Source organism: Natrix helvetica (genome assembly GCF_964273705.1).
Source record: "Natrix helvetica genome assembly, chromosome: 2".
NCBI lineage: Eukaryota > Metazoa > Chordata > Lepidosauria > Squamata > Natricidae > Natrix > Natrix helvetica.
This window is the reverse complement of record NC_138552.1, coordinates 10,956,289-10,983,378: the sequence shown is the minus strand read 5'-3', so window position 1 is coordinate 10,983,378 and position 27,090 is coordinate 10,956,289. Positions and strand designations below refer to the sequence as shown.

The 27,090-nt window shown below is 40.9% G+C and overlaps 1 protein-coding gene across 4 annotated transcripts in view; it reads left to right on the top strand.

Moving 5' to 3' along the window:
* Nucleotides 1-27,090, top strand: part of MYO5B (myosin VB) — a 330,461-nt gene that overhangs the window by 234,862 nt on the left and 68,509 nt on the right. For 3 of the 4 annotated variants that reach the window (XM_081942520.1, XM_081942522.1, XM_081942521.1), the window contains exons 21-26: nucleotides 639-878; nucleotides 12,557-12,793; nucleotides 17,398-17,482; nucleotides 19,908-20,053; nucleotides 22,972-23,091; nucleotides 26,039-26,176. In XM_081942520.1, the coding sequence (XP_081798646.1) occupies nucleotides 639-878; nucleotides 12,557-12,793; nucleotides 17,398-17,482; nucleotides 19,908-20,053; nucleotides 22,972-23,091; nucleotides 26,039-26,176 (966 nt within the window). The remainder of the gene's footprint in view (nucleotides 1-638; nucleotides 879-12,556; nucleotides 12,794-17,397; nucleotides 17,483-19,907; nucleotides 20,054-22,971; nucleotides 23,092-26,038; nucleotides 26,177-27,090) is intronic. The other variant, XM_081942523.1, reaches the window with a different exon arrangement.

The window sequence follows — 27,090 nt, the reverse complement described above, 5'->3', positions numbered from 1 at the left end:
GCACCATAATGAATGTTACAAATATTTGGAGATTTGGTGACTACTTAGACAGCTGAATGGACTCCTAAAGTCAAAAATAATATTTCTTCCTCATCACACAAGTGCAGAAAATCAGATGGCCAAACAATAAAGCATTGCTTGGTGATGAACAATGGCCATCAACCAAGTAGATGCCTGAATTGTTCCCACGGACCACTTGTGAAATTTCGTGGTTGGAAATTTTCTTCCCACGGTGGTGCTCTCATGATGTATTGAATTTCAACTCTCATAACCAGTCATAGTACAAGCGGGGGATTATGGAAGTTGGAAGACATCAAGAGACCACTAGATTAAGAACAGCTCTTGTATATCAACTTTCTGATGCCCTTGCTACTCAAAAATTGAGACTTTCAAAAGCTGTATATCCTCTAGAGGTGTGGTCTTAATCTTAATCAGGATGGCCCTCACTGAAAACACTTGGAGTCATTATAAGCACTTTTTGATTATGTTCTGTTGAAAAAACCCAAATTCGTATTTATCATTAGAGAATGATCAATGACAACTAGAATCTTCTAGATGGTGTTCAGCTACGTTGACGTATGCTACCATATTTTTTCCCCTGTCTTCTGTATGTTGCTCTGTGTTCATGTGCTTTTAAGATACTTATGGAGTACAAGGCCATCGTCCTCCAGAAACATACTCGAGCTTGGCTGGCTCGGAAGAATTTCACCAAGTTCAGATGTGCAGCTGTGATTATCCAGTGCTATTTCAGGCGCATGAAAGCCAAACAAGAGCTGAAAGCTCTGAAGATCGAGGCCCGGTCAGCCGAGCACTTGAAGAGACTCAACATTGGCATGGAGAACAAAGTTGTGCAACTACAGAGAAAGATAGATGAACAGGTAAAATCCCACCGGGTCTTGCTCTGTTGTGTGAACCCACGTCTCCCCAGTGTTTTGCATGGAACTGTTTGCTAATGGTGGCCTCCATTTTGTTTGCCTCTGTATCCACAGAATATTGTCCAGCTCTACAATGTGGTGGCTCAGTGGCTAAGACGCTTAGCTTGTCGATTAAAAAGGTTGGCAGTTTGGCAGTTCAAATCCCTAGCGCCATGTAACAGAGTGAGCTCCCGTTACTTGTCCCAGCTTCTGCCAAGTTCGAAAGCATGTAAAATACAAGTAGAAAAATAGGGACCACCTTTGGTGGGTCCCATGCGCTTTTGGCATTTAATCATGCGGACCACATGACCACGGAGACGTCTTTGGACAGCGCTGGCTCTTTGGCTTTGAAAGGGAGATGAGCAGCGCCCCCTAGAGGCGGGAACGATTAGCACATACGTGCGAGGGGAACCTTTATTTTTACAACTTGATAGAATAGGATAAAAGTATGATGAAATTGTCAAGGTTTTGTCTTTTCAGTTAGTGCTTTAGTGAGAATTTCTTCGTTTTCTTTTTTACTACTAGTTCTTGACCTACGGCCATCATTGAGATCAATTTCTGTTGCTAAGTGAGAAACTTGTAAACTGAATTTTATAACCTTTCTTGACATGGTCATTAAATGAATGACTGCAGTTGTTAAGCTCCTGACATGGTTGTTAAGTGAAACTGGCTCTCCCTTTGACTTTGCTTGTCAGAAGGTCGCAAAAGGTGATCTCATGTCCCAGGGACACTGTAATCATTGATAAATATGAATCAGTTCCAAGCGTCCCAAATTTTATCATATGTCCATGGGGATGCTGCAACAGTCCTAAGTGTGAAAAACGGTCATAAGCCACTTTTTTCAGCGTTATTGTAACTTTGAATAGTCACTAAATGAACTGTTGTAGCTCAAGGACTACTTGTACCTGCATATCTCTAGTGTTCTGAATGGAACTATTTGCTAATGGTTGAGGTTTTTGTTTTTGCCTCCCTATCCACAGAATATTGTCCAGTTCTACAATTTGATAGAACAGGATGAAAGTCCATTTGATGACAAAGACTTTGCTTTGCTAATTTCTCCTGGGTAGGCTAGGCTCAGACTTTTCACAGTGCAATCATATATCTCCTCTTTGGCTGTCTGAGTGTCAGCTAAATCCTAAGGGAAGCCATAATGCTGGGAATTTTTCAGTAGGATGCAGTTTTATAGCAAGATACGTTTTTTTTTAAGGCAAGGAGCAGTGAAATTTAATCTCTCAGTTGAGACAAGGAGTAAAAGTTGTTAGTTAAAAAGTTAAATATCCAGGATGAGAGATGATGGGACTCAGGAAAATTACGAGGTACGAGGGATCTCCAGTAAGGCTGGAGTGCAGAGTTTGGGAAATCATTCACAACATTATTTGTGGCAAATGGTAGGGACAAGTTTCTTTCTTAAGAAAATGAGGGTACGTTCTGCAGGATGTCAGGCTGGGATGAGTATATTTCATTTTTGGAACTATGGACTAGATAATTTTGGTAGCAGGGCCAATGGCTGCCAAGCTCTGGACTACTATTTCTCAACCTTATCAGTTTTAAGAGGTATGAACTTCAACTCCCGGAATTCCAGCAGAAGGACACAGGAGCACAAAGTTCTCTGAATCTCTTTAAAGCAACTATATATCTGCAGCTGCTTCACAGTCCCAGCTGGTTTAAAGAGTTGCAGGTACAATGTCAAGGGTCCCACAGGTCAAAGCACCTTTCTATACTCCTATTTACAACATTGCAGTTCTCTGACATACTAGTCTGGAGTACGGGGAGGCCTTCAAATTTGACAACTTTAACACTGGTAGACTTCAACTCCCAGAACTCCCCAGCCAGCATGGCTGACTGAGGAATTCTGGGAGTGGAAGTCCACATTAGTGGTGGGATTCACATTTTTTTACTACTTATTATTTTCTCTATGGTCGTGGCTTGGTGGGCATGGCTTGGTGGGCGTGGAAGGGAAAGGATACTGTAAAATCTCCATTCCCACCCCACTCCAGAGAAGGATACTGCAAAATCCCCATTACCTCCTGATCAGATGGGACTTGGGAGGCAGAGAATAGATGGGGGCAGGGCCAGTCAGAGGTGGTATTTACCGGTTCTCCAACATTTCCACTACCGGTTCTCCAGAACTGGTCAGAACCTGCTGAATACCACCTCTGGTCCACATGTCTTAAAAGTTGTGAAGTTTGGAGACCCTGATTTAGTTATTTAAAAAATAGGGGTGAGCTCACAAATCTTTCAACTGAGGAAAGCGATCACACAATAATCTCAGACTTTTCTCATATAGCTTGGCTTTAAAACACTGTGGAAAAAAAAAAAAAAACCACCCCTCTTGAAATGACTAGAAATAAACCTGAAAGTCAAAACGGTCCAAACAAATTGACAGCTAGATGTTTTCAGTGTCAAGCAGCATAAAGCCAAAAGCCACGCCATGTAATCTGGCTTGATCCTAGCTCAGGCTGCGTTAAATAAGACAATGGAAAAACCGTAAAGAGAAATCGCCTCTGTCTTCTGTTTTATCGGAAAAGTAAATGAAATTGCCGGCTAACCCAGGCGTCTATTATACCTTTTTCTGATCCTCCAGCACTTATGCCCATTAAATGCTGGAAAAATTGTGCTAAGCTAACAATGAATGTGACAATAATCTCACTTTCCTTATCCAGGACTACAAACAGAAGCATTAGAACAGGGATGTCAGACTCGATTTCATTGAGGGCAGCATCAGGGTTGTGTTTGACCTCAGAAGCCAGGGTGGGCGTGGCCAGCTTGACGTCACTCATGTCGGAGGCCGTGTGGTGGCCCGAGCGCTCAGGCAGTGAAAACAAGCTCCCGAGTTCCGTTTTTGGCTGTGACAGCCTCCTGCAACCCTCTGCCAGGGAAAACAGAGCTCGGGAGGGGGGCCAGTCCTTTGCTGTTTCCTTTTATATATATATATACTGATAAATAAATAAAGGGAGACTAGTATAGATCTATTTCGAGCTAATTAGCTCTCATCAGCTAGCCATATCCTTACTGGGATTTGAACCTGGGCTGTATTATATCTTAGGCAGGAGTCATATATATATATATATATATATATATATATATATATATATATATATATATATATATATATATATATATATATATATATATATATATATATATATATATATATATATATATATATATATATATATATATATATATATATATATATATATATATATATATATATATATATATATATATATATAACAAACACAAGCAGACAGGACAGAAAACATAAAACCCTCTTCCATTACAAATTATAGAAAGTGTGTCAGTTGGTTACAATATTTATGTGCATCCCTTCCACAGTCATCACTTACAATTCATATCAAATCACCTATTTTTAAATCAAATATATTTATATACATTAGTATCATTGTACCTCAACCTTCATTTGATTATAATTGTTTTTGCATCCTTTTATATAAAATAGATTAAAAGTAAAACTATATAATGGCATTCCATTAGATCCTCCTAAAATCATCCAATAACATTACATCTTTATAACATATTCTAAGTAAAAATTGATTATATTTAATAACAAAACTTTTAAACCTCCTCTCCTAATCTCCATTCGCAATTTATATAAACTTTCATATTATCAAACTAATATATATATGTGCATTATTATCATTATTAATAATTTATTTGACTATAACTATTATCACTTCATTTTATACATAATACTCTAAATTTAACTAAATTTAACTTGATTTTTATTAAAAGCTTTCATTACATCAACCTGTATCTTTCCAGTAATAGTGCAGTCTTATGTCTTTTACCATTTGTAGCATTAGCATTCTGATTGTTTTCTTGGTAAGTCTTGTATGGACTTCTCTTCGCAACTTATTGCTCACTTTGTATCTTATGAAAACTCGAAACCTTCTGCTCCTTCCATCAGCTTATCTTTGGTTATCACTGGTGCTTCTTTCAAGATTTTTCTCCTTACTTCCATCAATTTTTCTCTCTTTTCCTCTTCTATACTTTGAAATCTGGGGTAGAGTTCCAGACCATCTATCTCCCCTTTCCATATTCCATTCTTGCCATTTCCAACGACGCTCAGTTTACTGTCAGTGTCAACAATTTTCTTGTCTCTTTGCTCATTTTTTCTTCAATTTTTAGAACTCTGTCCTCCACTTTCTTCATTTGATAAAAATCCACAATTTTTCCATTAAATTTTATTGTTATGTATTCTATATTCTCCATTCTCTTCTCAATTTTCTCTGTTATTACTAATAATTTTTGAATTTCAAACATAATCATTTGCAATGTTAAGAATTCTTTTTCATGTTGCGCCATTCTTTCAACTTGTAAACACTGCCACTATAGCATTCAAAGCTTTTTGTTAGATTTCAAACAAGTTCATTTATAATCTTTCAAGGCTATGTCTTCACTCCAATCCAGCTGTTGATAGAACTCCCGAAGAACACATGTGTAAACAACCTGTGCTCTTCCTGCTATCAATCTCAGCAAATGAGCTGAAAAGCCTTGAAATATAAATCAAATTATCAAAGAGAAAAAGGAAAAACAATGTTTCCAAGCCTCCAGCCTCTAAGTGGCAGTGTTACTTCTTTTTCCTCTGTTATTACAACCCTCTTTACATTCCTCTTTATATCTTCCTTATATTCCAAACTTAAAAACAAATTCTTAAATGGAGAGAAAAACAACCCAATCAAACATTGTAAAAAAAGAAGAAAAAAAGAAGGTATAAAAAGAACAAAAAGTAGAAGAAGAAAAACTAGTCCATTCAGTTTAAAAAATAGGGAACATTTGCAAAAATTCCATCCATAAAAAGAAAAATTAAAAAAGATAAAAGATTTCACCGCTTACTCTCTTCTTCAATTTTAAATTAGCTTTAATTTTTTGGGGTAGTCTCTTTTCTAATAATAAAAATTCCTCACCAATTCAACACACTTTCTCTTTCCGGATATTGGAGAGTTCCCCCCCCCCCCCCGTATTTTTCTCATTCTATGCAAAAACAGTTTTTGGAAGGGACCTCCATAGGAACATCTGTTGCTCTCACTTGGAGACTTTTATTGCTGGAAATGCCTGATGAGTCTTGGTCTAAGTTGGCTGGAAAGCAACCTCCCAGGTTCGAGACCTGAGCACCACATGATGGGGTGAGCTCCCGTCCTCGCCCCAGTTTCTGCCAACCTAGCAGTTCGAAAGCATGCAAATGCAAGTAGATAAATAGGTACCACTTTGGTGAGAAGGCAACAGTGCATCATAGCATCATGCTGACCACATGACCGCTGGCCACATGTGGTCATGCTGGCCACCTGTCTTTGGACAGCATTGGCTCAATGGCCTTGTAGCAGAGATGAGCGCCGTTCCCTATAATTAGCAATGACCAATGGAGTAAAATCCACCAGAACTCCTTTACCTTATCTTGACCTAGGTCAGGGATCAGGTATCTTTGTTTAAGGCTGGAAGTGGATGATGATCCCTGTGAGTGGATGATGGGCCTCCTTTAGTGAACCTTGAGAATTCGGTGGTCTCTTGGGGGCAAAGCATGAGGTTGTTTCAAGTTTGGGATGAAAGGGCAGGCCTAAAGTGGCTTGCAGGCCATAGGTTATCTCTATGGACTTGCTTCTCAATTTCATCAACTTTAGGAAGGATAGACGTCATTATCCAGAGGACACTGTTAGAGTCTGCCCAGTGATTATTGCTATTGGAAGATTTGGACTTAGCTTTTATTTTAGACCAGAATTTCTTAACCTTGGCAAATTTAAGATGTGTGATCAACTCCCAGGATTACCCAGACAGCCCAATTAGTTTTCCCTAATCTTCTTTTGTTATGCTGCTGCTTTTATTAAGTATCATTTTTCATTATTATCATTTTTTTCATTATTACTATTTTTTTCTTATAATTTGTTCGTTGACTGTAAATAGCATTCTGTTATTTCTGCCAAATGTTAGACATATTAATTAGGTGGCGCTGTTTGAAACTAAGAGTGCAGATGATGGAACTTAAATCATAATTTCTCCCGCAGTCATCTTTCTCATTTCTCTAAATTAATGGAATGGAATGGAATAGAATAGAATAGTTGGAAGAAACCTTGGAGGTCTTCTAGTCCAACCCCCTGCTTAGGCAGAAAACCCTATACCACTTCAGACAAATGGCTATCCAATCTCTTCTTTAAAACTTCCAGTGTTGGAGCATTCACAACTTCTGGAGGTGAGTTGTTCCACTGATTAATTGTCCTAACTGTCAGGAAATGTCTCCTTAGTTCTAGGTTGCTTCTCTCCTTGATTAGTTTCCACCCATTGCTTCTTGTCCTGCCCTCAGGTACTTTGGAGAATACGTTGTCCCCGCTCTTTTTTATGGCAGCCCCTGAGATATCATGTCACCCCTACTCCTTCTTTTCATTGAACTAGAGTGGACTGACCCAATTCCAGCAACCGTTCTTTATATATTTTATGATATGCTCTTACACAGAACAGATTAGAGAAAATTATAGAGGATTAAGGTAAAATACAAGGGAAATGTTCCATTTGTGTTATGCAGAAATTGATTAAAATTAGGCTCCATTCCCTGTTCTACATAGTCATACCAACTTTTAAGAAGAAAATGTAATTATTGGAAGTACTTCGAGCCTAAGATGGTATCTATTGTAGCTATTGTAAATATATAAAAAGAAGGAGGAAGGACATATTCTACAGTAGAAAAATAATAATCTAATTGATAATAATACAATTACGGTATTCTTGCCAAGGCAGGTTTTGAACAAGCCATGTTATCTAAAATTATTCAGCTGAATTTTAACTGAAAAACAATGTGTTCAATCTGAACAAGCAAAAAAAGCATTATTGAATATTTAGGACAGAAATATAATAAATGTGATGTGGTTGAAGCACATGGAGTTGGCATAACTGCGCAATTCTTTGGCTTGTAAAACTATTCAGCAGTAGCAGGCTGAGGATGAAATAATACACTGAAAATATTGGAAAACAAGGGCATTATAACCTTATTATATAATCATGACCTAAAATAGTTTCTTTGAGCTTGAAACATTCTACAATTATTGGACAGCTTCCATTATCTGATACCAACATGGTCGTTGAATGATGGCCAATGTAGCTCAGTGCATTTCAGAAAAAGGACCTACAATACTACAAGTTCATTTTCAAGACTTGATGCAGGTCAACCCAAATAGGAAGTCTGAGACTGGAATTGGCAAAATAATTCAGAATCTTCTTGGATGTGTAATTGAGAGTTTCTGAGTGCCAGTCACACTATGCCTTGTAGATAACACTTTAATCTTCTACATAGACTAGGTGTATTGAACAGAATAACAAAATAACAGAGTTGAAAGGGACCTTGGAGGTCTTCTAGCCTAGACCAATCCTCTGATCAAGCAGGAAACCCTATACATTTCAAAGAGATGGTTGGCCAATCTCCTCTTCCATGATGGAGTACCCATATCATCTCGAGGCAAGTCATTCCATTGATTAATTATTCTAACTGTCAGAAAGTTTCTCCTTAGTTCTAGGTTGGTTCATACCTTGATGAGTTTCCATCCATTGCATCTTGTCCTGCTTTCAGGTGCTTTGGAGAATAGCTTGACTCCCTCTTCTTTGTGGCTGCCCCTTAGATATTGGAAGTCTGTTATCAAGTCACCCTTAGTCTTTCTTTTCATTAAAACAGACATAACGCAACTCCTGTAACCATTCTTCGTATGTTTTAGCTTCCAGTTGCCTAATCATCTTTGTTGCTTGCTGGGGAATTCTGGGAGTTGAAGTCCACAAGTGTTAAAAATGCCACGGTTTGACACCCCTGTTTTAGACGAAATAATACATTTCTGAGAAATCCTTCATTTTACTTCTAAATATTCCTACTTGCCTGATGCCTCACATCATTGTCATGTTTGGGACCTGAGCATCTGATGCTGGTTTGCTATGGTTTCATCCCAAAACACAGTCATCTGGGAGAAACTTTATGTTGCTTATTCCATTGATATTTTCAGTACTTCAGAGACCATTTTAATAAAGGGTTTGTGTTAAGGGTGAAAATGAATCACAGAAAGTTGCTTGTGAGAGCATTTTTACAAAGAACAAGAGTTCAAAGATTTTGGATTCTTATGATGTGGATCTGTAAAGTTTGCCATGTACAGAATCAACATTTCTAGATTTTCACTCTTTTGTTCGAGAGTCACAGAATGCCTGGAGTTTTCCTTTTTGAGAAACTTGAAAGACCTCTTTACCATTTGTTTAATCATATAGTAGCTTCAAATTTCATGTACAGGTAATTCATGCAAGATACTGATTTATTTCTGTAAAGAATTAAAAAACATTATCATATCTACAAAATTAATCTACGTTTTTGATAGTTCTCTTCCAGGTTCTTGACATAAACTGGTATGAATTTCTTTGGTTGGCTCCCAAAATGTGTGTGTGTGTGTGTGTGTGTGTGTGTGTTCCAGCATAACTCTGGAACGCCTCGAGCAATTTCAACCAAACGTGGTACACAGATGACTTACTCTCTGGAAAAAAGAAATACTGTGGGGGTAATACACCCCTAACATATCTCAGGGTGTGTGTTTTGTTAGGATACCTCCTGTTGTGCTGTAAAATGGCTTCTGCTGTACTGCCATAAAATGGCTTCTACTGTACAACACAGTGGAATTGCAATGGACCCTGTGCAGAGTTCAGACTCAGAGCAGGGACCAGAAGGGGTGGTTGGCAACCAGGAGGCGCCTGAGGCATGGAGCAGTGGGGAGGATCAAAGGCAGTTTGTCCCTGATGCTAGATTGAGAAGGGCTGAGAAATGGAAGCAGCAACTCCGTAGGCAGATTCACAGAAGATGATTAAGCACAGGTGGTTGTGGATTGGCCCCTCCCAAGAGAGATTCTAGGTGAGGCGTTGGGAGGGGACATTTGCAGGAAACAACCGTTCGAATTAGTAGTTAAGGAAATCTATCTGTGTTCTAGCTGTGTCTATTCGTTTGGACTATCTGCGTTGCTTCATTTGAATTATCTGGGTTGCTGCAGAGCTACTCTATTGAACGTGAGTTGTCTGGGCCCTCAGCCAAAGGATTTGTTATCTCAGTAATTAAACAGTGGCAAACAGCCAAGCCTGTATTCTGGTTTATTCACAGGCGTTGGGGGGGGGGGGTCAGAACACGTCATAAATGTGATATCATGGAATAGTTTACCTTCACACATCTGTAGATTTATAGACATAGCTACACATCTAACATATTTGGGAATAATTATATTATTTTTATATCAGCTATCAAATACATTCTGTGGACTGTTAACCAACTTATAAATTAGCAAGCTATAAAATGAAATGATAATGATGCAGCTTTTAATAGAAGAGAATGCACATAGTTCATAGTTGGTGCTCTTTGAGTTCTGTAAGTGAATAATTCAAACTCAGAACTCCACAATATAAAAAGATTTGAGAAGATAAAAATGTGTTTGTGGAGGTAGAGAGATTTGTATCACAGGCATTGCCAGTTAACATTTTTCTCCCAGGTTTCCTTTTCCTTCATTTCACTGCTTTGAAAAAGAGCCTCTTAACGAAGATTGTTTTAAACTCTGACCATTTCATTTAGGGCAATGTTTTGAATTGGACTTTAATTTAGAAATGCATGTCTATTAATCTTTCTAAAGTTTTATATGCCTTTCTGAAACAGGAATGATATTCTAATTCAACATAGACTGTTTAAGGCAGACCAGGGCATTTTACAGCCTCTGGGCCATATGCGGCCTTTGGCTGTTCCTGTATGGCCCACGTGAGGACAATTGGAAATTAGAAACCAAATATAAATTAAGTGTACACCAAGCACGCAATACAATGGCATTGCTTTTATTTTGAAGGCAACTGCTTCCCGCCCCCCCCCCCACCTTACATATATGTGTGCGTGTGGGCCTACGCATCTTCATAGGCCTATTGGTTTGGCCCTCCACAACGGTCCCAATTTCTCATGCGGCCCCTAGGGAAAAATAGTTGCTCACCTCAGTTTAGTGGATAAGTCTTAGAAGGAAGATAAAGTAGCAATATCAACTACAGTCCCATGGTTCCTACAGGTTTGGATCGGTTCGGCTGAACCGGTAGTGGTTTGGCGACCCAGGCGTGCCGCCCAAACCAGTTCTCCGGGCAGCGCTGTAGGTGCCGCCATCTTGTTTTTTGCTTCTGTGCATGTGCAGAACAATTTTTATTGTACTGCGCATGCACGCAACATGCCCATGAGCAAACCGGCAGTAGTGCCTGCCAGAACCCACCCCTCCTACAGTCATCAGCAGTTTGAGGCCATGGTGGAGGACCAGTCAGGATTTGGAATGTGTGCCTCTGTTGCCATCTCCAGATTGCCGTTGTGTTCCTACTGCTGGCAGTCACGCAACCTGGGGTGCACAAGCATCTGCAAAGCTTTTGGTGTGCAAACTAGTGTAAAAACATCCCTTCCTACTTATGCTTCGTCCTGTTCTCCTTCAATGTGGAGTTAAAATTAAGCTTTTTTACGGCATTAGTACCCGATGTTCGTTAGGCGTCTTGGTTTTTTTGTGTGTGTGTATTTTAACTTTGAAAGCAAACTAACAATTTGTAAACAAAAAGCTTTCTTCCCTTAAGAACTTTCCAAACCATAATTGATTGGTTAATGCAACAGAGAAAAGTCTTTAAATTGCAATTTCAGTGTGCGGGGTTTTTTTTTTAGTAACTTTGTGATAAATACTTCTATCATGACAAAATCATTCTAGAACTAGAGTTTGTATATTTTCTAATATATCTCGTCCATTAAAATGTGCATCATGTTGGCTCTATAAAGTAAATTTAATGTATGTTTTACCACAAAATTCTTAATTAATGTAATTGGAACAGGGTAACATAAATATTTCTGGAAACTATAACAGCATTACAATTTCACTGTATTGTGAAAATTGGAGGGTAATGGTTAACTTTGGAAACCAACACAAGCAATCTATCTATATACTACTAAAACTCTCGTTGTCATGACCCTAACTGGGAGAAATGGTGCATCATAGGGCAACAGTTTTTGAATCAAGGTACCTCAGAGAATATGTTCAAAATCCAGAACCCATAATTCCAAGGAAATAAACGTTGGGGAAGTTGTGGATGATTCAGTGCTACTAGCTGCTAGGTTACTGCTGCGATCACGTGGTTTTTATTTTCAACATTCCATGACAGTTTCCAAGCCAGTCACGCAATCCCTTGTTCCTTCTCCAATCCAGCAGCAGCTTCCCCAATCCAGCATACTTACCTGGTGCTGGAAAGGGGAGGGAAGGAGATTTCTGATGCTCCCTGACACATTCCCACGAGAAAACTCACTGGGGAAGCCAGCAGAAAGTCAGAAGTCATTCCTGCTCCCACTGCTAATACTCCCTGCCAGATTCCCACAAGAAAACTCACTGGGGAAGCCAGCAGGAAGTTGGAAGTTACTCCTGCTCCCCCTGCTTTTTTTGATCACTCATGTTCATTCTGTTTCTCTGTTTAGGTATGGAAATACCTCTGAAACATATCAACAGGGCGTGGATGGTCTAGTTATTTTTAAAACGGCAGCCTTTATCATTTAATTTTACAATTTAATTTGATTCTCTGAAATGGCGAGTGGTGAGTTCACTCTTTTCCTGCTACCCCTTCCTCTGCAGAACAAAGAACACAAGTCTCTCAGTGACCAGCTCTCCACAGCAGCTTCTGCTCATTGCATAGAGATTGAAAAGCTGAAGAAGGAATTGGAACGCCATCAGCAGAAGAAGGGAGACAGAAACCAGCTCGTGAGCTTGCAGGAAGAAATCGATTCTCTCCGGCTGGCCCTGGAGAAGGCTCACGGGGAGCGGAAGATTGTCGAAGACACGTATGCCAAAGAGAAGCAAGTGCTCCAAAAGGTAAATCCTCTGCGAGGATTGGAAGCCTTCTGTATCACAATGACTGTGGGCATAATAGGGACATACCATGGTTTATTTAACCATGATTTATTGGGGGAGGGGGGAAATCAACATTCACTTGGATGCCATACAAGCTAAGTCATAAACGAGGGTTTAAACGATTGCATTTAACTTTGAATGGCTTAAGAATGGAATTTCTTGGTGGTCTCCCATCTTGGCGCCTAACAACTTTGACGTTGTTTCAACTACCTACCGGATCTCATGTTGTTTTTGAGATCAGCCAGTGTCACCAAAGTGGTGCCATCTAGCTGTGCACTGGCATTAAAAAGCTGCTCTCATTTTGTTGTTTCCCGGGGAGTTTTCTTTTGCCTTTCCCTTCTGCTTTTTTAGCACATTGAGTAATTCATTACAAAGCAGCTTGAACCTCTTTCCTTCTGAAAGTTTCTTCCCACTGCTTCCTCCTTTCCATTTTCTTGCTTTTAACGTCATGTGTAATTACTGATAAAATGCCCCGGCAGAGTTTCCCTGTTGAGAAAAGTGAGGGAAAATGTATGAGCCTACATTGAAAACTAGACAACTGCACAGATGCCATAAACTGCTACTTTTACAACAACAACAAAAACTTTATGATACGGAGGCACAAAAGCCTTCTTTTGATAATTGCTCAAAATCCTCAAATAATCTGAGGAGCAGTTTCCCCAAATTAAACTTATTCTTCGGTGAGCTGCAGTTTTTGTTATGCACAATAAAATTTGGAGTGTCAGCCTGTGGTCCTTTGCATTCTCATGTAACGGAATAATACTGCTTGCACTAAAATGAATTGTCCAAAGCAATTTAGGGCAGTCAAATTGTAGTGGGCCGAAACCACTTAGGTTTTGGTGCTCTCTGAGATTGGTTATTTTCTTGCAGACGTTTCATTACCCTAACTAGGTAACATCATCAGTGCTAGTCCTGATGAGGTTACCTAATTTGGTAATGAAACGTCTACAAGAAAACAACTAAGCTCAGAGAGTTCTAGGCTGCATAAACAGAGGGATAGAATCAAGATCACGTGAAGTGTTAATGCCACTTTATAATGCCTTGGTAAGACCACACTTGGAATACTGCATTCAGTTTTGGTCGCCACTATATTAAAAAATATGTTGAGAGTGTGCAGAGAAGAGCTTCAAACATGATTAGGAGGCTGGGGGAAAAAACACAAGGAACAGTTGCAAGAACTGGGAATGTCTCATTCAACATCTTCATCAATGATTTGGATGAGGGAATAAATAGGGAACTCATCAAATTTTCAGATGACACCAAGCTGGCAGGAATAGCCAACACTCCAGAAGATAGGCTTAAGATACAGAAGGATCTTGACAAACTTGAACATTGGGCACTATCTAATAAAATGAAATTCAATGGTGAAAAGAGTAAGGTTCTACATTTAGGCAAGAAAAATGGAATGCACAGGTACAGTATAGGTGGTACCTTGCTCAGTAGTAGTAACTGTGAAAGGGATCTTGGAGTCCTAGTGGACAACCATTTAAATATGAGCCAGCAGTGTGCAGCAGCTGCCAAAAAGCCAACACAGTCCTAGGCTGCATCAACAGAGGGATAGAATCAAGATCACGTGAAGTGTTAATGCCACTTTATAATGCCTTGGTAAGACTCGCTCTGAGTTTAGGAATTTAGTCTTAAAATTTTCAAGATTCTGTATTTACCCCCAGACCAGCATTAACAATATCCTAAAATCTGTGTCTATGGAGATTCTCGGTCATCCAGGTCATGGTTGTCCCAAAGGTGTTTTTTTTTTCAAAAGGCAACTGGACTTTCTGGTTTTTCCATAAAGACATTTCGCTTCTCATGCAAGAAGCTTCTTCAGCTCTTTTTCTGAGTTGAATTTCTGGGAATTTCAGAGCCGAGGAACCATTTTGGATGAGAAGCGAAATGTCTTCAAGGAAAAACCAGGAAGTCCAGTTGCCTCTTGAAAAAGCACCTTTGGGATAAACCAGTGACATTATATTTTCTGGTTGGTGGAGAGACTTGAAATAATTGTGATGGAAAGATAACCCTCAAAGATGATAAATGATTCATGCTGTACGAGACTTGTTTTGCATCGAGGATGGTTGGCTTCGTAGAGAAGGTAGGGCTGATTGTCAGAAAGTTTGTAATCCTAAACAGCAATTATCCCTGAGAAGGAAAAAAAATAGGGAGGATATTTGAAGAAAGAAGATTTGAAGGTATGCAGGCTTTTGTATTGCACAGAAGTCTTCATTAAATGTGCCTACATGTGACATGTGTTGCTATTTCTAAACAACCACAATGTTTATAGTGGCTTTTTTGTTTGATGTATGCTTCATTATGCTTTTCACGTCCTTTTAAAAATTAATTGTATTTCTCTTACTAACATTCATTTTTTTTCCTGCTTGACTGCCCATTTTGAATGAAAATGAGAGATGAATAGCTCATCTGGTGAACTATAATGAATTCATTCTTGTAGGTGATGGGGTGTATTAATAGTTTACCAATGTAACAATTTTAAATCTTTCTGCCATGAGTACATTTTCCTCCTCATTGACTCATTTTGCCAAGGAAAACTTGAAATATATGATTACAGTTTTGTTGTATGAACAAAGTAAAAGTGCATTATATTGTATACAAGAAAAAAAGATTTTTAAACAAAACCTTTAAACCTTATGACACAGAATGTTGCTCTAAATTTGCCATCATGTTGTTCTAGAATTACAGGTTGGTTGATCTTTATGAAAATCGATCCACAACTATTGACCTTTTCATTAAAAGTTGTGGATAGGTTTTACCAAAGATCAGCTAATCTATCACCTGTAACTCTAGGATAATAAACTATCTATCTAGCTAATCTATCTCCTGTCCTAATTCTAGGACAACAAAGACCACAATCCCTTGGAATTTAATTACAAAATCTCACTATCTCAAACATAGGTTTAGATACATATAACACAATAGAACAACAGAGTTAGAAGGGATCTTGGAGGTCTTCTAGTCCAACCCCCTGCTTAGGTAGGAAACCCTACGTCACTTCAGACAAATGGTTGTCCAGTCTCTACTTGAACTCTTCCAGTGTTGGAGGCAAGTTCTGGAGGCAAGTTGTTCCACTGATTAATTATTCTGACTGTCAGGAAATTTCTCCTTAGTTCTAGATTGCTTCTCTCCTTAATTAGTTTCCACCCATTGCTTCTATGTTCTGCCCTCAGGTGCCTTGGAGAATAGTTTGACTCACTCTTCTTTGTGGCAACCCCTGAGATATTGGAACACTGCTATCATGTCACTCCTAGTCCTTCTTTTCATCAAACTAGACATACTCAGTTCCAGAAACTGTTCTTTATATGTTTTAGCCTCGAGTCTTCTAATAACCTTTAACTTTTGACTCATGTCCACAACTGAGCCCAACATTTCTGTTGCTAAGCAAAACATTTGTTAAGTGAATTTTGCCCCATTTTATGACCTTTCTTGCCACAGTTGTTAAGTGAATCACTGCAGTTGCTAAGTTAGTAAAACGACTGTTAAGTGAATCTGGCTTGTCCATTGGCTTGTCAGAAGGTCTCAACAAGTGATCACATGATCCCAGGACACTCTGTTCTGACCGAGGCTTTCCAAGAGCATGAAGCAAACTCCTTGTCCTGACGAAAAAATCCTTTTATGAATTTCCTGTGAATGCTGCTCATTCACATCCAGCAAAGTATTTCAAGGAGGATTTACAGTCACAGACCTTATCTGGCTTGGAGAGCTGCCAGGCCGATATCTGCCAAACTTGGCAAGGCGTCTCAGAGAGTCACGAGCCAATTAAGCCAACTAAATGTCTCCTGCAAACTCCACTCCCCTTTCGCTCCTCTTTTATTTCCTCTGGGAGGGGCCTTTCATTGTCCACCTGTGGCCTTACTCCCAAGTCGACCCTTGTTCTTTAGCTATTCCCTTCGTCTGGCAAGTCTGTGCATGCGCACACTGAGAACAGGCTCCAGCTGTTCCTCTGCCTCACTGATGACTGACTCTGAAGGCAGCTGATAACTGTCAGATGGCCCTGGTCCCATCTCTGCCTCCGACACTGAGCCCTCATCAGAGCCTTTCCCAGACTCCAGGACAGGCCCACGTTCCTCCCCAACCTCCTCACTCTCCGAATCTGCTGCCAGCTCCACTGGCGGGCCACAACACACTGCAACCATCATAAATATGTGTCAGTTGCCAAGCTGCCGAAATTTGATCACATGACCATGAGGATACTTCAGTGGCCAGTCATCAGTGTGAAAAAATAAGTCCCTTTTTTCAATGCCAATGTAACTTTGAACGGTCTCTAAATGAACTCTTGTAATTCTTCTTGAGAGTAATTACCCTTGTTGATTTGTAATACCTGCACTATCAACATTTGCTGATTTTGTGTTGCGTTCCACTTTAACATACCCCTGAAAACAACAGTCTGGCATATGCTTAGGGCAGCACTATCATTGTTTTAATAAAGGAAGGAGGAAATAACCGGTTTTGCTCCAAAAGTCAGCCAAGGGGAAACACAGAATCGGCCTGCCGTGTACCGTGACCTCCAATTGGCCAACATGGTGGACGTTAACTTGGTTTCTTTGTATTCTCCTCAGAGGATATCCGACTTAGAAGAAGAAAATGTCCTTCTGAAGGAAGAAAAAGAGGCACTGAACAACAAGATATTGGGCCAGTCAGAAGGTAGGCAAGAAGTAGCAGCTTTATTCATACTGATAAATAAACAAAAGGGCTTGTATTTTTCCCCCAATATGTGTTTATGAGCCCTTTCTCCTTGGCTCCACTGTAAATAATCATCATTGTAGTAAATTTCAAACAGGTTGCCTTTTTCTCCGTCTGAAACGTATTGCTTGCAATTTTTCCGTTAAAGGTGGATGATTGTAACTATAAACTGATTTAATCACTGGAGTTCTGGGGAGGGAATTGTATGGAATGAAACATCCTATGCTGAAAGATCAGGAGTGGGCTTCAAAATTTTTAGCAAGGGGTTCTCTGCCCGGTTGCTGGGTGGGCGTGGGCATGGCCTAATTGGCCTCCTGCACCATGGTGGGTGGGGTGTTTGCCCTCCCCGGGATCCGGAGACCCTCTGGAGGCAAGAAACAGGCCCATTTCCGGCCTTCTTTGAGAAGGAATGGAAAATTTCCCTTCCCCCTCGATCGAGGTGCGGATCGCGAGCCCTCCTTGAAGCATATCTCAGATAAGAAATAAAAAACCGATGACATGTTCTAATTAAAAACAAACTTTAATATGAAAATAAAAATAAACAAATCTATCTAATTGTTACATTTTGGCAAGAGCAATTGTCGCCCACCTTCTTGGCAGACGAACAGAAGATCAAAAGTCTCTGGAATGTGTGATGTATTAAGAAATGTGTTAAGAAGCATGCGCAGTAAATCACTTGCTGATAAGGCCTATGACCTGCGCAATATATCTTCAGCTCGGCTAGCAAACAATTAACACAGTGACATTCTCAAACTTCCTGTAGGCCTGTTTTTCTCCCTCCCCAAGGCTCCATATGCACCTTGCACTTACCTGAATCCAAAACGGGCTGCATGGGGACTCCTGGAAGTGGCGTGGTGGGGTGGGCAGGGCCAGCCAGGAGTGGAATTTGGGTGTTCTCCAGACTGCACAGAATCTTAGCTAGAGGTTCTCCCGTACCCCTCCGAACCCCCAGCAGCCCCCCCCCCCTTGCAACAGATCCTTTGTCTTGAAACTACCTTGGAAAGTCGGCAGACGTTTTTAAAAACAGCAATGTTCAAACCAGAATGCCTTCAGCCTATTCAGGAAATAGGGGAACAACTCAGTATCAGTTTAACACAAAACCAAGTTAAGCATTCAGAAAGTGAAAGAGAGAAAAGCGAAAAACGAAAACGAGTCTGAAATGTAAGCATTTGATGCTGCTTCATTGAAGCATTGCAGTCTGAAAAATTGGCTAGAAGAAAAGAGGCTTCATTTAGACATCAATTGACTCAACTGACCAAATCAATATTAGTTGAACTTTGGAGTTAATTTGTACATTGTAGGGCAAGGATGTGGAAATGTTCCTTTCTACTTTGGAGGTCATTCATATAATGTGAAAATAAATAATACTAAGCCTCTTCCTTTTTTTTAAACAAGGTAATTGAAAAATGACCACATCAAAAAAGTGTACCTAATTAACTGGCCTTTTAAAAGTCTTCGTTGGACTATGTTTTAATAGTTCTGATTATAGTTTACTGCTCTGTTGGTGAAGAGGCTCTGGAGCATAGTTATTTATTAAATTGATAGGCCACCCATTTTACCAATAAAGTGACTCTGGGTGGGCTATAAGTGTTCTAATATCAGCAGTCCCCAACCTTTCCAGCTTGGCAGACTGGCCCAGCAGTGTGTGTGTGTGTGTGTGTGTGTGAGTGGCAGGCGCATAAGCACATATGCGCACCTTGATTTGTGTGAGCGGCAAGCACGCATGCCCTCCCTTGGCAGGAATGGAGCTTCACACGAGCGGAGGGTGCTTGCACCCACATGTAAAGCGCCACTTGCACAAGTGGAAGGTGCTCCTGCTTGCGCGTGAAGCTCCCTTTGTGTGAATGGACTCGTGCGCGCGGAGCTTTGCGTGGAGAGTGCAAGCACTCTCCACTCTGAAAAGTGGAGCTCCATGCGCACGAGCGCATGCCCACCATTTGCGCAAGTGGAGGAGCTCTTGCCCATCTCTCCCTCGGCCCGGTTTCAAACAGGCCACGGCCTGGGGTTGGGGACCCCTGTTCTAAGTTATTTATAATGCTAGCAAAGTAGACCCTACGCCTAAGAATATAAGCTGACAGAAGGTTCATTTTAAGAGCACTAACTAGTTTATTTCCATTCTGGAGTTATTTTATTTAGCATATGGCATACAGCATATGGATAACAGTAATAAAATTATATAGAAGGAACACTAAATACTGTGGTACACGTATGATGGAAGCACATAATCAATTTTGTACGGTTTGAGGAACTCACTGGATTGCAGTGAGCATTACCAGTAGACATTCCTGTCTGGTGAAAAGCTAAATCCACAGGTTACTCTCCAGATCCGAGAGGGTGATTCACTGATTTCAGTGCCCTTCAAAATTCTTCCTTATTTTTTTATAAGATGAATTTGCCAAAAATGCAGTTGAAGAAAACCTGATGAAGAAGGACCTTGATGAGGAGAGAGTACGTTACCAGAGCCTTGTGCAGGAATATTCCAGGCTGGAGCAGAGATTCGAGAATCTGAGTGATGAGATGACTCTCATCAAGGTAATGGGAACGTACTTTTACCTTAATGTCATAATGAGATGCCTATAGATAGTATGCTGTTATCTTGGGTAACCTCACTGTCAACTGAATACTGGCCCCATCTCTGCCTCCGATGCAGAGCACTCGTCAGAGCCTTCCCTAGACTCCAGGACTGGCCCACGTACCTCCCCAACCTCCTCACTGTCTGATTCTGCTGCCAGCTCTGCTGGCTGCTGGACCCTCCTGCTTTATATACAGTATACAATAGCAGAGTTGGAAGGAACCTTGGAGGTCTTCTAGTCCAACCCCCTGCCTAGGCAGGAAACCCTATACTGTTTCAGACAAATAGCTATCCAACATCTTCTTAAAGACTTCCAGTGTTGGGGCATTCACAACTTCTGGAGGCAAGCTGTTCCACTGATCAGTTGTTCTAACTGTCACGAATTTCTCCTCAGTTCTAAGTTGCTTCTCTCCTTGATTAGTTTCCACCCATTGCTTCTTGTTCGACCCTCAGGTGCCTTGGAGAATAGCTTGACTCCCTCTTCTTTGTGGCAACCCCTGAGACATTGGAACACTGCTATCATGTCTCCCCTAGTCCTTCTTTTCATCAAACTAGACATACCCATATGATCTAAGCCTAACAGCTGTGGACTGGCAACTCAAAATGCTGCCTTCATCTTGGTTTGATTGGTTCAGCTAATCAAAATGTTGATTTCATCTGCCCACAAGAGTCCTGGCCATCAGCCAAGGCAGTTCATATGCCCTTGTGACAGCACAGCTGAACTGCAAGGCCACTCTTGACCATCTTCTCATGGTGAGGTATCACCATGGCACTCATGGCCTTTACCCTGACTTATATTTGGTCTTCCACTTTCCCTTTGGAGACCACCAAAGTGCTTTAGCAAACATCTGGTGATCACCTGTTTAGATTCAATAGCCAGACCAGCAGCTCCTTCTTCTCATCCATGTACCACTGTCTCCATTCAAAAGTGTCAAGAAAATCCTTTGCCAGTTTGATTTGACTTTTTCCCCCTTCTGCTTGGTGGTGGTAAGGTGGCTTCATTCCTTTAAACAATTCTTAAGAGAGCTTTTTCTGGGTAGATTCATAGAAATCTTCTGCCCAAAGTCTCTGCTTCCAAATTTGGTGAAGAATTTTAAAAGGTCATTTCGGCTGAGCTCTAATTTAGATTTTAATTACAGTTATGGCCTACGTGAGGAATATGAGCAGTGTGTAGACAAGAGGCTTCATGCCTTTATCCTCTGTTGCTATAAATACATTTGAACCATCTCCTAGATATAGTAAATTAAGCATCTTAGTGCCTGACACTCTGTTTATCACTGGGGACTTCCTTGGTCACAGTTCCATCTGCGGTGATGCTTGGATGATGATAGGAGGCCCATGTGGAATACAAGTGTCAACATGTCCTCTGATGTGGGTTTTGTGCATTAGCCAAGTGACCTCTCATCAACCTACTGCAATGTTAACAATGTTGTCTCCTAAAATAAAATAAAATAAAAGAACTCCTGCCATTATGTCTAAGTAGAAACAGTCACAATCTCAAGAGAGATCAACTTGACAATTGTTTTTCTTGCACCCGATGTATCAGCTGACAGCTGATAATACCCAACCTCCAAATTGCATCTTTTTTGCTGGTCCAGGATTTCTCTGGATTCTCTGTTTTCAGGGGATTTTAATGGTGCAGCTAAGACTGGAGCCCCTGAGCTGAAGGCAAGGATCCCACAACTGGGAAGAGATCCAGTTGACATCCAGATAACAGTGGGACTTGAGTAGACAAAGATCAACCGAGGCCTAAGGGCTACCTGGTTATGGATGGTTGGTGCATGAATATATCCATCGTACATATACCCAAGATATACCGTATTTTTCGGAGTATAAGACGCACTGGAGTATAAGACGCACTAAAGTTACGAAGAGGCAATTTTTAAAAAATGGTTTTGCACTCTGCAAACCTCCAAAAAACAGCCTTTTTTTAAAAAAAGGCACAAATAGCCTTTAGGAAGCTTATAGAGTGCTCCTGGGAGCTGGAGAGGGGGGGGAAATTGAGCAAAAAACGGGCTGTTTTTCGCTCATTTCTGCCCTCCCCAGCCCCCAGGAGCACTCTGAAAGCCTCCTAAAAGCTATGCACTGCCATTTTGTTGAAGGGGGCGGGGTTTTGGGAGGCCAAAAATGCTGTATTCATTGTATAAGACGCACCCAGATTTTCAGCCTCTTTTTTTTGAGGGAGAAAGGTGCGTCTTATACTCCGAAAAATACAGTAACTATAGAGTCATTTTAAGTGTTTTAACTTGGAAATATATACTGTCCTTTTCCACAATGAAATAGTACTCCAAAACAGATGTCATCGTCTGAAGGAGGTGAGTTTATGATAGGACAGGTGCATAATTGTCAAGTTGCAGTATCCTCGACTTACAACCACAATTGAACCCAACCTTTATGTTGTTAAGTGAGACATTTCTCAAGTGAGTTTAGCCCCATTTTGTGACCTTTCCTGTCACAGCTGTTAAGTGAATCCCTGCCGTTGAGAAGTTAGTAACCCAGTTGTTAAGTGAATCTGGATTCCCCATTGACTTTGCTTATGAAAAGGTTGCCAAAAGGGATCATATGACCACGGGACACTTCAGCCGTCATAAATATGAGTCAGTAACTAAGTATCTGAATTTTGATTATTGGGGATGCTATAAAGGTCATAACTGAAAAATAGTCATGTCCCATTTTTCAGTGCTGTTGTAACTTTGAACGGTCACTAAATGAACCATTGTAAATCGAGGACTACCTGTATTCCCAGCACACAGATTTATTCATTCATAAAATGTTTGTTTTCTTGTGCCTCATTTTTAAAACCAATCTGTGTTACAGTACTAATTGGCCTGTCCGAGTTCTGAGTCCATCTAACGCCTTTGTTTTCCCCTTTGGATAGCAAAGCCCAGGGCACAGAAGAAACCCATCAAATCAAAGCAGCTTGGAATCGGATTCCAACTACCCATCCATTTCTACTTCTGAGATAGGAGATACGGAAGATGCAATACAACAGATAGAGGTATGGAATTAGAAATATAAAAATGGCTGTGTGTGTGTGTTCCAGCATAACTCTGGAACGCCTCGAGCAATTTCAACCAAACGGATTTCAATCACACAGATGACTTACTCTATGGAAACAAATACTGTGGGGGTAAGACACCCTTAACACCCCTCAGTGTGTGTGTCCATGTGTGTGTGTTCCAGTGTAACTCTGGAACGCCTGGGCTGCTGAAATGAAAAGGACTGAATGATATCGATAGTGCCAAGTCAGAGTACAAAAGACAGCGATAGTGTGCATTTTGGATTCAAGTTCTGTTAAGATACAGCCTGTTGTGCCTTAAAATGGCTTCTACTGTACAGCACAGGGGAATTGCCATGGTAACGGCTTCACAGTACTCCACAAGGGGGCTCCCTCTAATACAGAATTGGGATAAATACATACCCGGGCTACGCCAGGTTATCAGCTAGTTAGAAATAAAACAGAATTCCTTCTGCAGAGGTAAAATAAATGCGTTTGCCATCCATGTTATCTCTGGTGACCTCTATCTGCTGAACTGCAAGCCCTCCCAGTTCTCACCCAACATGGTTAAGATGGAAAGGTGAAGAAATCTAACTTGAACCAACCATGACGATTTAAAAGGGCGGTTATTAAGCTATACGATTGAACAGAAGATAAAATCCTGGCGCAGCAAGCGTTACAGCCTCAGCTTTGCATTGAGAGAAACCTTCCTCCTGCTTTTGTTTTTAATTAGACAATTATGCAGGATTACTTCTTTCAATGAATGCTTTTCCTAGAGATTTAAGGCTGTACGTACAGCACAATAAGCCATAATGCTTTTAAAAGAAAGGCCAGCATTTGCTCGGGATATATTTACATAGCTTCGCTTTCCAAAGAGTTATAGGCTCCTTTCCTGCAATGTTTGCACACACGGCATTCAAGTGTCAAATTCCAATATATCTTAGAGCTTTTAAAAAGCTTCTACAGTTGAAGTTGCATGCAGGAAGCTCGTGTGAGTTACAATTACTTAAGAGTTCCTCCATGTTTTGGTTCTCTTGTCAAACCTGGCCTTGAAACTGTGAAATTCTGCCTCGCGGTTGCTTAGAGAATCCATTTCCGACCCACTTAATTAATTTAATATGGCCGCTCGTCTCACATACAGCCCAGTTTTAAAACACAATGAAAGCGTAACCAATAATTAAAACCATAAATAACATAATATGGTGCAAAAAGGACACCGAAGAATAATCACTTCAAAATCAATGCAAACAAAAAGCAGATTCAGCCACACTATCAAGGCCCCAGGATTGATCGCAAAGCTACTTTTAATGTTTTAGGAAAGCCCAGCTGGACTGGGGCAAGTTTGATCGGAAATGATGTGCCAAAAGGTGGATGCCACAGCAGAAAAGACGTTCTTCCTGGGACCCACTAAACCAGCAGGCTCCAAACTTTAACATTAGTGGGCTTTAAGTCCCAGAATTCCTCAGCCAGTCAAGTTTGGACCCTTGCACTAGATCTTTGTTTTCCAACCTTCGCAACTATGGTATAAGATGTGTGGACCTCAACTCCCAGAGTTCCCCAGCTTGCATGGCTGGCTGGGGAATTCTGGGAGTTGAAGTCCACACTTCTTAAAAGTTGAGTACTGCTCAGTGGCTAAGACACTGAACTTGTCGATCAGAAAGGTCGGCAGTTCAGCGGTTGGAATCCCTAGCGTCGTGTAACGGAGTGAGCTCCTGTTACTTGTCCCTGCTTCTGCCAACCTAGCAGTATAAAAGCTTATAAAAATGCAAGTAGAAAAATAGGGATCACCTTTGGTGGGAAAGTAACAGTGCTCCGTGTGCCTTTGGCATTTAGTCATGCCAGCCACATAACCACAGAGACGTCTTTGGACAGCGCTGGCTCTTCGGCCTTGAAACGGAGATGAGCACCGCCCCCTAGAGTCGGGAACGACTAGCACACATGTGCGAGGGGAACCTTTATCTTTACCTTTATTGCACCAGATGGTACTTTTGCAGAAAGGACCTGCTGTCATATCTAAAGGAATGGGTAAACACCATGGGGGAGAGATGGTCCTGAAACTGATCTGGCCCCAAGCCACACATGACACATGAAGCCTTTTCTCACATACACTTGTAACACTCTTATTAAGATCTTGCATCTCTTCCACAACTGTGATGTGTATGAGCCTCATTTAAATTCCCTCCTACACATAGGAGACCACAGTAATAACAATAGCATTTAGACTTATATGCCGCTTTGCGGTGCTTTACAACCCTCTCTAAGCAGTTTTACAGAGTCAGCCTATTGCCCACATCAGTCTGGGTTCTCCTTTTACTGACCCTGGAAGGATGGAAGGCTGAGTCAACCTTGACCCTGTTGAGGTTCAGACTGCTAAATTGCAGCTGGCCGTCAGCAGAAGTAGTTTGCAGTACTGCATTCTAACCACTGCGCCCCCACAACTCACAGGAGTTATAGAGCAGAGGTGGTAAACTTACGTCGTCATGGCGGTGTCATGTGATGTATTGGGACTTTTTCCCCCTTCACTAAACCGGGCGTGGGCATGGCCAGCTTGTGACGCATCTGGCCCGCCGGCCAGGAAATTGACAGCCCTGTTATAGAGGATACAAACAGTTATGGGAAGACTTCCCCATATTGGAAATGCTGTCCTAATCACCTGTTTAGTTAGTTTGGAGCAAGGTGCATTTGGACTGTTTAGCCAAAAGAATTGAACTATCTAGATACATATAAAATGTCTCTTCAAACATACACAACTATTCTTACTCCAAGTCCCGTTTTGCAAAAGAGAACAGAAGTTTATATTCCTTCTCAAATGAGTTCTGCTTATTTGTAGGTGCTTCTCAATGATTCTCAGTAGAGTAACTACGTTCCCCAAGCTTCCAGAGAGCTGGTGTCTTCTCTGTCGCTTTACCCTTCTTTCCTATAGTTAGCTATTCCTATTCCTCCGTAGGAAATTGGCTTGGAGAAGGCAGCCATGGACATGAGCATCTTCCTGAAACTTCAGAAGAGAGTGCGGGAACTTGAACAGGAGAGAAGAAAATTGAAGACTCAGCTGGAAAAGAAAGAGACCGAAAGCCAGAAATCTCAGGTAAAGCCAGAATTGATTTTGACTTATCATTGGCATGTCTGGAAAAAAATAAAAATGTGTATTGCGGGCAAGGGTGAGATTCAGACGGTTTGGACCTGTTCGGGCTAACCAATAGCTCCAACAATCAGATTGGCCTGCCCAACCGCCCGTTCGCTTTACTTACCTATAATCCTATCAGCTGATTAGAGCAGCAAAGCGGATTGTCGAGCCTCACCTGTGTTACTCCTCAAGAAGTAACGTGGAAAATAAGTTTTGGTAAAGTTGCACACACGTGCAGTGCACATCAGGCGCGGGCGCGCACGAAACATGCAATCACCCAAACCCATTGATTGTGGGTTTACAGATTGAATCACATGAAAGAACACCCCATCCTATACTTAAGAATGTGTCTAAAAATTAAATGAAGTGAAACTTTTCTTTGTTCTGACACTTCAACATGTTCTCTCTAGCCCTGAATTCCCTTCTAAGGTTGTCTGAGTGGAAGGAGGGAGAATTCATAATATCACCTGTAGTTATTATGGAAGGAGGGCAATTGGAGATAAGTACCCACAACAGCTGACATTTTAATTATTTATTTTCCTTAGTGAGTTGAGGTTGTAACTATGAATAAAGGTAACCTTGACTTACAACCACTGGTTTAGCAATCGTTTGAAGTTACAGCGGCGATGAAAAAAGTGACTGACAACTAGTTCCCGCACTTACGACCCATGGTCACATGAGAAAAAAATCGGTGCTTGGCAACTGGCATGTGTTTATGACAGTTGTGGCATCCCAAGGTCAAGTGATCGCCATTTGCGACCTTCCCATGTGGCTTCTGAAAAGCAAAGTCAATGGACGAAACCAGATTTGTTTAACAATCATGTGATTCACTTAACACCTAAAGCAATTGACTAGACAACGACTCCAAAAAATGT